The following is an 11,448-nucleotide window of genomic DNA, read 5'->3' as shown; positions in this document are numbered from 1 at the left end:
GAGGAGAGGATCGGCTGTGCGGCGGCGAGCACAGCCCTGACGCGCCGCAGCTCGTCCCGCTGGAAATCCCTCTCACCCACCGCCACAGCCCGACCGCGCCCGCCAGACGAGCCGGCACGGCAGCGGGGAGCGGGAGGCGGCGCGGCCTGCGCCCCCGCCCCAGTCGAAAGCACCGCCACCCGGCGCCCTCCCACGTCCGTCGGCCCCGCGGCCCCACACCGGCCCCTCCCTCCGCTCTCGCTTGCCCGGGGCGGCGACCCCAGCCCGGCGCCCAGGCCGGGCTCGCCGCGCGCGGCTTCCGTCACGCCGCCCACCCCGCCGGAGGGAGACGGCGCGGCGGTGGCGCCTGGGCCGGGGGCTGCGGGGGGCGGCGGGAGGAGGAGCGCGCCGGCCGGGCCCCGCTAACGGCCGCCCTGCGCGGCCCCGCCCGCCGCCCGCCCCCGGCCCTCCCCGCGCCGCCGCCCCTCCCCCCGCGCCGCCGCCGCCGCCGCTGGCAGCGCCGCCTGAACTGAGGCGAACTCCACCGCCAAGTGAGTGAGGAGGAGGAGGAGGCGAGGAGGAGGAGGAAGAGGAGGAGCGGAGTCAGAGCGCGGCGGCAGCGGCAGAGGCGGCCGCGGCGGGGACCAGCCCAGAGAGACCCCGAGCCCGCGGCAGAGGCGGCGGCGGCGGCGGCTGAGCGGGCGCGACCAGCCGAGCGAGCGGCGTCGGCCCGGCTCCTCCTCGTCCGGCTCCGAGCGGCCCGCGCCCGCACTCGACCCGCGGAGACCCGCCTCCCGCCTGCCGGCCTCGTGAGGGACGCGCCGATCCGGCGGCCGAGGAGCGGCGGCGGGTCGGGAGCGCGTCGGGCCGCGGGCGGAAAGTGCCTGCGGGGGCGGGGAGAGCGCGGCGAGCGCGCGGTCCGGCCGCCCCGGCGCCCGGCGCGGGAGCGGAGCGGAGCGGGACGCCGAGTCCCGAGCGGCCGGCGGCCGGGGCTCCCCGCCCCTCCCTCCTCTCCGGCGGCGGCGGCGGCGGCGGGCGGAGTGAGCTGCGGAGCCTGGAATATGGTCGGGGAAATGGAAACGAAGGAGAAGCCGAAGCCCACCCCAGATTACCTGATGCAGCTGATGAACGATAAGAAGCTCATGAGCAGCCTGCCCAACTTCTGCGGGATCTTCAACCACCTCGAGCGGCTGCTGGACGAAGGTGAGTCGCCTCGCCGGCCCCTCGCGGCCCGCGCCCGGGCGGCGGCCCCTCTTACCGGGACCCGACGCCCGCCGGAGTGTGGGGAGGGCAGGCAGGTCGCGGCCGGCGGGGACCGTGCACCCGGGGACGGACAGGCCCGGGCGGGGCGCCCGGAGGCGGCGCCGAGGCCGGGCTCGTGGGGCGCGGCGGGCGGGCGGGCCGGGGCCCTGGCGGGACCCGCCGGCGGGACGCTGCCCCCCGGACTCCGGGCCCCGGGCCCGGGCCCCGCGCGGCAGGCGCCAGAGTTCGTGCGCGGGGGGCGGCTGCAGGGTCACCCCTCCCGCGGCCCCGGCTCCCCGCCGCATCTGCGGGCACCGCGACGGCCCGGAGCTTCGCGGGCCTCGGAGGGAGCAGCCCGTCCTCGCTCGCCCCGCGCCCCGCGGGCGCCTGAAGGACACCGGCCGTGGGGCCGCTCTGGAGGGGCCTCCCGGAGGACGCCGGTGGTTCCCGAAGTGGAGGGTCCAGTGGGGCTTTTGCTTTTTTGGAGTTTTGTGTAGCTTGTAAATACTCGAGGGGAGTAGCGTGGGGCTTGTTAATTGAAAGGAACTCCACAGCCGACCGAAAGTAATGCTGATTTAGCCAAAGGCGAGGACAAAATGACAGCGGAAAGCACTTTTTGTCCTTTTGTTTGGGGAAGCGAGAACTGTTCGGGAGTTTAACTTCACTGGGGGAGGAGGGGTGAACACGAAATACCGCGAGGACGGCTGTAGACGTAATCCCTAGTTTGAGAGAACTTCGGCGGAGAGCTTTCTCCCGAGGACGCCGCTGCCTTAGTTTGTAGGACAGCAAATCAAGACGTGTGGAAGGGCGAAAATAAAAACAAGTGAAAGTTTGCAAAAAAATAAAAAATGAAAAAAAGCTCTGTTGGTGGAGAGCCTTGGGGAGCGAAGAATGACAAGAAGATTAATTTTGGCCAACTCTGGAATTACTGTAACAAGGTCTTGAAACAGTGACCTGGAGTATTCGTTTCTGGTAGCTGTGCATTATCTGTGGACGCCTGGGGAAAAATATGAACAAAAACGTGTATTTTGAAAATCGAGTAGCAAGGAGTTTCTTTTTTCTGTTTTGGAAGCATTACTGGAAGACTGTTAAGAAAGAAAACTGAAAACTTAATTTTATGGCAATGAACAATGGATTTTAGATTTTTTTCACAAGAATTTTGAGAGATTTTTCAATAGATCTGAAGGAAAGGAATCTGAAGGTTAGGGAGTTGGAATGTCACGAAAGAACAAAAGACCGGAAATGTCTCCGTGGTAAAAGATGGTTAAAAAAGAATCCCAGGAGCTTTTGTTGTCATGAAAGTCATAGAAACAATTTTAAAAGTATGAAACTGTTAGATATTACTGCGTACTCGTTTTTGCGCACATAAGTTAAACATACAGCGGTAGTCCATATTGAAATGGGTATTTTTCCACAGTTGAAGCAGCAAATCTTGTTAATTTCAAATTGTTCCGGAGAAAACTTGAGCTGTCCCTTTAAGGGGTTCTGCTTTTCCTATTTGTGTTGGCATTTGAAAGATTGTGGAGGCAGAAAACTTTCTGGAATGTCAAAAAAAAAAAAAAATCGCTGGAACTCTTAAATTGAGTATTTCCAAATGTGAGCGCTAAGGGGCGCCAGTTATTTTTTTTTAACGTGAGAAATGTTTGGCGTAAAATGTGTAACATACTCAATAACCTGACCTATATTGAATTTAGTTGAAACTTAAATTATACGTCATTTCCTTTGTTATTTTGTGTCCGTATATGTATTTACAAACTTTGAAAATTGTTTGTTTGTTTGTTTTATAATTACTGAAACAATTATATCATGTTGCAGAATTTTCTCCTTGGCATATTTTTGTAAAGTTAAAGTTTTGGTAGTATTGGTAAGAATTTTTGTTAAAGTTTTTTCTATTTTAAGCACAGTTGTGTAGGAGGAATCTTTTATAGTCACAAAAATGAAAAGAGGCTTTGACAATATTAGAGTTAAAGTTAAATTGCATTCTTTGTATTAAAATGCTGAAATCAATCAAATAGCATAGGAGACTATAAAAAAAAGTTTGGACATATTTTCACCTCATTTGTACTATTTGAAGTAAATAATTTGAGTTTCTCTGATTAGTTCTAAAAGGCTTCTCATTTGTGCTTTTATGTTGATCTAAAATCTCTGAATGATAATTTGGAGTTTGTTCTCTGTTAAATGGTAATTTGGAGTTCTATTTTAAGAAGTTCCTAACGTTTGGCTCTATCATTTTTAATCTTCTAAATCTAGAATTCCAGTTATGTCAATATTTCTAACAAAGGTTTGTTCGTTTCTCCCTGGGATTACTTACCGTTTTGAGTTTCAAATGTTGGAGACCACTAGTTGAGGATGGTATATTCTAAATAACGTATTTTTTTCATTTTAATATGGCTTATTCCATCTCTTGTGTTAGTGTATCTTCAGTTTCAGCCTTTTTAACTCCACAGTGTACAGATTGCTTCTGTATGGTAGCTAGGATGTTTAAAATGGACAGCATAATGACTAGGAAGTTAATTGTTTTTTTTATCCGACCAGTACAAAGATGCAGGAAAAGGGGCTATTCCTTAGTGTGGAATAAGCTGCTTCCTGTAATTGTTAGCCTTATTATAAACTTAATTTGACTTAAAAATATTGGTTTCTGGAGTGCCTCACTTTTTTTGTGCTGGGTGATTTAATTCTGAAATTTGACAAGTTGTGCTATACCCCTTTGTGACCCTTCATTGCCCAAAACAAAATTATCATGACTTGTGTTTTTGGTTAGGAATTAGTTTCCTTTGTACATATGATTAGCTGGAAGATATTTTATAAATTTAGATAAAACTGTAAAATTTACTTTAGTGGTTAATAAAGTTAAGATACTGGACTTGGTTACAGTAGATTTATCTTCTGATATTTAGAAGTTTTGAATGAGTAGCAATTCTATTTCAAAATATTTTAAAAAAGAATGCTTTTAGAAATTTTTGCTGGTCAGTTTGAGAGTTTATTTGGCTGGTTACAAATTTGGGATTTCTCTGTGCTAGTTTTTTTGGTCAATTGAAACTTAATGCTTTAGACTGAGCATTTTAATTTTATGCCAAGTTAATCTTTAGTCTATGTTTTGATATGGACTATGTATGCACAATCTTTTTTGTTTTTTGGGGAGGTGGGGGAAGGGTTGTCAGCCTTTTTTTCAAGTATCTTCAACGTGGTTGTTTTTTTAGGTTGTGAATGCATTCTTGGTTGGACTAGTCATAGGGGCATATCTTCAGGTGATAATTCTGATACTTGAGAATTTTTCATTGATGATAGAGACCATTACAGATAAATCCGAGGTTTTAAAGTCTTAAGCTGCTCTCTCTTTAGAGAGAAGTTTTCCATTGAACCCTTGGGACCGTCCCTGGGAAAGAATAGTTACTACAAGGAGGCTTGTTTGTTTTTTGAAACGTTTCTTTGTCGTGAAAATAAAACTTAAGCAGGAACAGTATTTGAATGCAAATTCTGTTTTAATAAATATTGTAGTTTAGAATTGAGAAAGCTTAAAAATAAGATCAGTTTGACTTAAAAATCCCAAACAGGGGGAAATGGAGATCGAGGGGTTTTAAAAGTAGATTTTAAGTTTCCATTTTTTAGGTAGATATGAAAATTAACACATGTGTAGTATGGTTTAGGAGGAAAGCTAGCCTAAATCTTTTTATTGTGAATAACTGGAAAATTAGTGCATGGCTCAGAAAAAGTTAGCAAACATTACATTCTACATTACTGATTTGAAAAATCTGTTTTTATTTTTGCATGATCTTTTTTGTGGGGCGGGGCGTGAAAATTTTCTTTTTGACCTCAATTTGTTTTTTCACTCTTCTCCTTCTCCCTTAAAAATGAGGGCAAAAAATATTTTAAATTAAAAGTTGCTTTACTAATTAACATTTTCCCACATTAATGTTTATTTGCATTTATTATTGAATGTATCATATCCTCAGTATTTCTACACTTCATTTTTTTTTTTTTTTGAGAAACCTCGCTCCGTTTAAAAATTACAAGGTTATTTGTTGGTGTTTCGAAGCCTCTTGCTATGTAAGTTTCTTACATTTTAGGGGTTTTTTTTCTCCTGAAGAAGCATTGTTGATAGTAATATTTGCAACAAAAAGATTTTTCTTAAGTTGAAATAATTAAGTTGTTCTTTGGGAGCAAAGATTGTGCTTTTGTATGCAGTTCTTTTGAATTATTAGTAATAAGAAGGAAGCCAGTATTTGTATTCAGTTGTTCTTTCGATTATCCTTTTTTCTCCTCACCCAGGAGGTGTCACCAGCTATATAAGTATATAAGGTATCATAGAAACAAATAATTTGTATAACAGGTCATTTATTCAACATTTATTTTATACTTTTGAAGCTTAACTCCTATAGGCAGAATATGTATTCAGAATACACGTGTATACTATGATGCGGGTGATTCCTTTTTTTTTTTTAACTTTACCTAGTTTACATGCTTTGTAGTAAAAGTTGTACTTCCTAGGATATAACAACTGATTTGACAGAAATAGGTCTCTGTTACTTGCATTCACTAGTGTATTCGCTAGTATGAGCACCTTTTCTTAAAAGACTTTGAGAATATCGGGTGAAAACAAAGTAAGTTGACTTTTTTAACGCTTTGTACACATTATGTTTCTGTTGTTATCCCCCTACTAGTTACTGTCCTGAAGCGGTTTGAAGTGCATCAGTTTTCCGTAAGAACACATGGTTTTTGGTTTGCTTTTCAGGGGAGATAGATTTCAGCAAAAGAAGACATGAAGTGTACCCCTCTCTTACTGATTATGATTCAGATGCTCTGTTTTTTTGAGTCCAGTGTAAGGTTTTTGTTTTGTTCTTTTGACTTTTTTTTTTTTTTTGGTATTAAGTGAATTACACCAGTATCATTACAGGGGCAACTTTTCATAATCTGACTAGAACCACATTTTTTAATTCAGGTTTGGTTGACTTACAATATCGTGTTAGTTTCAGGTGGATAGTAGTGATTCAGATGTGCATATATATACACACATACACACACTTTTTTCAGATTCTTTTTCATTATAGACTATTACAAGATACTGAGTATATAGTTACTGTGCTATACAGTAAGTCCTTAGTTTTAATTTCTTATATGTATTGTAGTGTGTATCAGATAACTGGAACCACATTTTAATTTGCTTGAGAAATTCAGTGTTAATACAATTTCTTTGATTTTTAATGATGCAGTTATAAATAAAACTTGCCTTACTCTGTGGGAGATTTTGGAAATGCTATGCCATCGTTAGGTTTTGTTTTTGATAACTTTAAAGAGCCTAAGCAATTTTCTGCTATTGATATGTCACCTATTGTGACGATATGCAAGGGTCTATTTTAGGGCAAGCGGAAGGGATATCATGTGGGCCCATGTCAAGAAGTCATAATTAGAATTATGTACCAATTTTTTATTTACATCACTGATAGGACTTCATTTTCTTCTGACCCCTCCTTTTTTGACATTGACAGTTTATTATGAATTATAAATGCAATAATGTGTTTTTCTCTTAATGAAAACTTTTGGGAAATGCTTATACCTTTCTATAATTGGCATTTCAGTTTTGGGGCTCAAAATAGCTAGATTGTTTGGTCCAGGTAAGATTTTTACAGCTTTATTTTTATTCAACAGAAAGCAAAAATAGCATTAAACTTTTCAGGGTGAGTACAGTTTTTTAGTATGACTGTTACAAAATTTGACTATAAATATAACCCCAGTATGTGCGAGGTACTACCCTCTATGTAGTTAACCTCATACTTAACGTAATATTACTATCTCTTTTCGTGTCTGTCTTCCCTGTTAGAATTTGTTCTTTGAAGATGGCCACCTCACAGCCTGGCACATGTACACTCTCAGATGTTTGTTGAATTAATAAATAGTTTCACACTTCAAATACTTTTTTCATTTTTAATTTCTCTAAAATATGGGAGTAAACAAGTATTTATAATGACTGTTGATAGTTTTGGGCAATTAGAAAAAAGGTATATGTATTTTTTTTCCTTAAAAATGGTATTTTTTAGAAATCTTACAATATTTTATGTAGTACTTGCTCCCGAGCCTAATCTTAAGTTTACTTTACTACCATTGGTATGAATGAAAATTAGAAAGATAAAATTGCTTTATTTAAGTAATAGTTTCTAGCCAGTCCATATACAGAGTATATCTATCTATATACAGCAGAGAAGAGCTATCAGTGCTCATCTCGGCTTTGGAAAGTTTTGGCACTTATGGAATTATGTAGGTTAACTTTTCCCTAGTCAGTTACCTATAAAGTCAATATTTAGTGGATATATAGGTCTTATACTCTGTGCAAAGCGCAGTAGCTAGGAAAGGTTCTTTGTTCCTAACTGCTGCTTTGATTTGTTCGGAATAAAGAAGGGCTATTTGGATGGTTTTAAAGTAGAGGAAAGCTGAGTATAAACATGTGGCCTTTACAGTAATTTAACGCAAATAGCAGTTTTTAAAAAAAACACACATGTTTCTTGAAGCTAATTTGAAGTAGTGCCATTACTTAGAAGACTGATAAACTGAAATTTTCGGTTAATTGAAACTTAAGCCTCTTAAAAGGGGTTTACTTTTCTTCTTTAGCTTTAACAGTATTTTAAAATAAATCTGTCAAGAGTTTTTAACAAATACCTTGTAGAATATAAGTGATTTATTCAGAATTCTTATAATTAACAGGTCAGTGACTGTACTTAATGTTTTCAACGTTGCCTCAGTTACCTGAAGCAGAAACTCTAGTCTGAAAGCCCAGCAATCCTATCAAGTCTAACAAAACAAAGTTTTGTTTGTGTATTGATTCTAGCCTATATATTTTATTAAACTAAACTTTGAGGCTAGTGAAATGAATCAATTTACTAGAACATTTCTGTCACATTACTTATGATAAAGCAGAATTTGTCAGTTTGGAGGGTTTTCAAGAGTATTGAAGTGTCAGAAAAACATCAAAATGTAGATAAAACCATGAAATGGTCCTGTATGGCCAGGGTAATAAGGAAAGGGCATGTGTGTGCAAGCATGCATGTATGTAGAAGGAGACGTACAGTGAATGTGAGCTGGCCTTGAAACCCTTGGGAGTGGGTGCTAGGGGTGGTGAAGTTCAGAGCGGAGAAAGTTTTCAAAGTAGTGAAATATCTGCTTTGCCTCAGAATTGAAATGATTATACATCAACAGTGGAAAAGGGAGTAATGTGTCTTAAACACTTTGCTTTTGGCTTTCTTTAGTGCAGGAGAAATTGTTAAAGACTGGGCATGATAGCCTGGTCAGTTACAAATTATTGGCGGAATCCTTGGCTTCTAAGCTAATTTTAATAGTTTAATACAGGAAAAAGTAAACATTATATGCATACAGTTATTGAATTAAAGAGAATAAAAAGGCATTGGTAAAAAGCAAACTTATGTGCAATTTTTATTTGAAACCTTTTTGAAACTCAGTGTCATAATATTTTAAAGGTTCTCTCACAATGCTTTTACAGAGTATTTGAAAAGATGTATATATGAAGAAAACTAGAAGAAATACAAAACATTTCTTCTTAGAAGCGGTTGAGTGTAAGACATATTAAAGTAATACCAGAAGATTGTGGAATTTTAGAGCTACCAGGGTCCTGAGAGTTGAGGGATAAGTCCTTCACTTCATAAGTGCAGAGACCGAGGTATGGAGAGATTGAGACTAGTCCAGATCACAAGGCAAGGTGGTCTGTTTGGTGAATGTGCCATTCCCTAAGTGGAACTAGAGAGAAAAACCCAGAATAAGTCCGTGTACTGAAAAACCACTGTTGTTGCCTCAGGTTGTGAACATGAGTAAAAGCAAATGGGAGTTTTGCTAATTCTGTGGTATGCTGGACTTGAGCAAAATGCTGGTCATGTTTTTGGAGCTATAATTTTTTATTTGATATGATTTGATTTTTTTTTAATGGGGGTAACTAGGGATTGAAACCAGGACCTTGTGCATGCTAAGCAGGCCCTCTACCACTGAGCTGTACCCTCCCCTAGAATTTGTTTTTTTAATGGTAAATCTTTATGATAGTTTAAGGGCTAAAAATAAGAGAGTAAAGGTGTTCTTAGAGGCTTTCAACTTACTCATTCAACTTCTTAGTAACCAAAGGATACAGCATTAGCTCTTAAAATAATATAGTATAAATAAACCTAGTGAGTTTTTAGTATTGTTGCTCCTCTTTTTATAATTATGATTACTGTTTTTAATAACCACTTAAGAGGCAACTTAACATTTCTGACTGGAAGATTTAATGTAGAGGTTTAATATTGTTAGGTGATACATACTTGTTTCAGTTTTAGATTAGCCTAGGGTGGTTAAAAGCATAGGTAGTCAACTCTGAAGACAGCCAAAAGTTAGAAGGTGAATTGAATGAAGATGGGAGCTGCACCAGAACCCTGCATCCCATTCCTGATGTCCACATCTGGAGCATCCATTGTTTCTTTCAAGTGTATGCAAAAGAATTAAGTATAAACCTTGCTTTCTATCCTATATTAATTGTATCACCCAGAGGTGTTGTTACATGGCAGACAAATAAATTTTTTAAGGAGGTAAAAATTTCAAACCAAGGTCAAATATAAATTACTCTGAAATTATGTGCCCCCAATCCTCTACTGTTGTTGCTGCTATCACCATTGTTACGACCGGTATTCAGGTGTTGGCTCTGTAATGTGTGTGTATATCTGTATGAGCCAGCATAAAGATGAAAATGAATTTGTATTTCTGTCCATATGCTAATGAGACCATGTTGCAAAGTAGTAAGATTCTTTGACTGCTAGACCTGGGATCCAAACATGACTTTTCAGTTATAATTAGTTCCGTGATCTTGGGCAAGATACGTAAGTTCTCTGTACCTGAGCTTCTTCATCTGTAAATGGAATTATCAGCTGCCCTGCCAACTTCAAATCAAGATACTCAAGAGACTGGAGAATATTGTATGCAAAAAAGCTTTTTAGACTCTAAGGCAACATCATCTAACTTCTGTCAACATTTTAAGATTGTTTTTGATAGGATAGACAGATAAGCAACGTAGAGAACAACAGAAAAAAGAAAAAAAGGAGAAAGATTTATTTATATACGTATCAGCTAGTTTTTATGTGCAGGAGAATCATTCACTACTAGCATTCTGAAAGTTTGGAAGAAGTCACTTTGAGCTAAAGTGCCTGTAATGTTTTTTTGAGAAGTGGAACCTGAGTTGGTATTTATAGTTGGTAGGATTGAATGAGGTGAATGGGAGGGTGGAGGATGTTTCAGCAGAAGAGAAAGTGCAGTAGTGTCAAAACAGTAGTGATGGGAGATTGAAAGGCTTCACAGGGTGTGTTTAAATGAAGTTAGTTGGAATGGCAAACACATACAGGGAAGTAGTGAGAATTGAGAGAAGAGCCAGACTAGGTTAGGGCTATGCTTTGATGGGCCTTGAATGCTAGGATGAATAGTTCAGATTTTAGTATAAGTTTTGTAAGGAATGTTTGACAGCTTGGGTTATATTGGGATGCTATAATGAACTCTTTGGGGGTAAACAAACAAGAGTGTGTATTATATATGGATTTAAGGGAGTAGAATTTGGATGCAGTGTGAAGAGTTAAGAGATTAGGAAAATTTTTTAAATAGTTACATTTTCTCAAAATATTTAACAAATATATTTTGATCTTTCTGTATTTTAGATTTAAACTCTTTGGAATTTAAAAAAATGTGTTTTGACTAAAAATAAGCATACGTACATACAAATTACATTTTTTTATCCACAAGTTACTGTATTCATATTGAAGTATTGAGAACACGTGGGGAGCTCATTTGTTTACCCAGTTGTTAGCCTGATTTTTGGTTGTTTAAAATTGAGTTTTCATTACTATGTGAATTAAAGAGAATTGAAGAAACTCTTGGTTTGGGGGAATCTTAGGAATCCTTGAATAAGTTTGACTTGGAGAAAATTTTGGCCCAACCTCACTTACCTGATATTGTTAAATTTATATGTGTTTTCAAGTATAATGAAGACTTTCTGAGAACTTGACTACTATGCTAATCATCCATTTTACTTACTTTTATTTAATTGCATTTGTTTTTATGTTGATTATTTTAAGTAAATTAGAGACATTTTTGCATTCTCTAAGTATATACATATCTCTGTAAAAGCTATCATTTTTCTACCTAGTGACTTCACACTGAACTAAATGGATTAATCCTACACTTGATGTAGTAACCAATCCATATTCAGATCTT

General features: G+C 40.5%; 1 protein-coding gene across 6 annotated transcripts in view; it reads left to right on the top strand.

The window, feature by feature from the left end:
* The first annotated feature begins 539 nt into the window (after window positions 1-539).
* QKI (QKI, KH domain containing RNA binding) overlaps window positions 540-11,448 on the top strand; it is a 142,789-nt gene continuing 131,880 nt past the window's right edge. For 2 of the 6 annotated variants that reach the window (XM_064486490.1, XM_064486489.1), the window contains exon 1: window positions 541-1,182. In XM_064486490.1, the coding sequence (XP_064342560.1) occupies window positions 1,041-1,182 (142 nt within the window). In that variant the 5' untranslated portion in view covers window positions 541-1,040. Of the gene's footprint in view, window positions 1,183-11,448 lie in introns of all 6 variants that reach the window. The other 4 variants (XM_064486488.1, XM_064486486.1, XM_064486487.1 and 1 more) reach the window with 4 other exon arrangements.

Source organism: Camelus dromedarius, chromosome 6 (assembly GCF_036321535.1).
Source record: "Camelus dromedarius isolate mCamDro1 chromosome 6, mCamDro1.pat, whole genome shotgun sequence".
Taxonomy (NCBI): domain Eukaryota; kingdom Metazoa; phylum Chordata; class Mammalia; order Artiodactyla; family Camelidae; genus Camelus; species Camelus dromedarius.
This window is presented reverse-complemented; position numbering and strand designations above follow the sequence as displayed.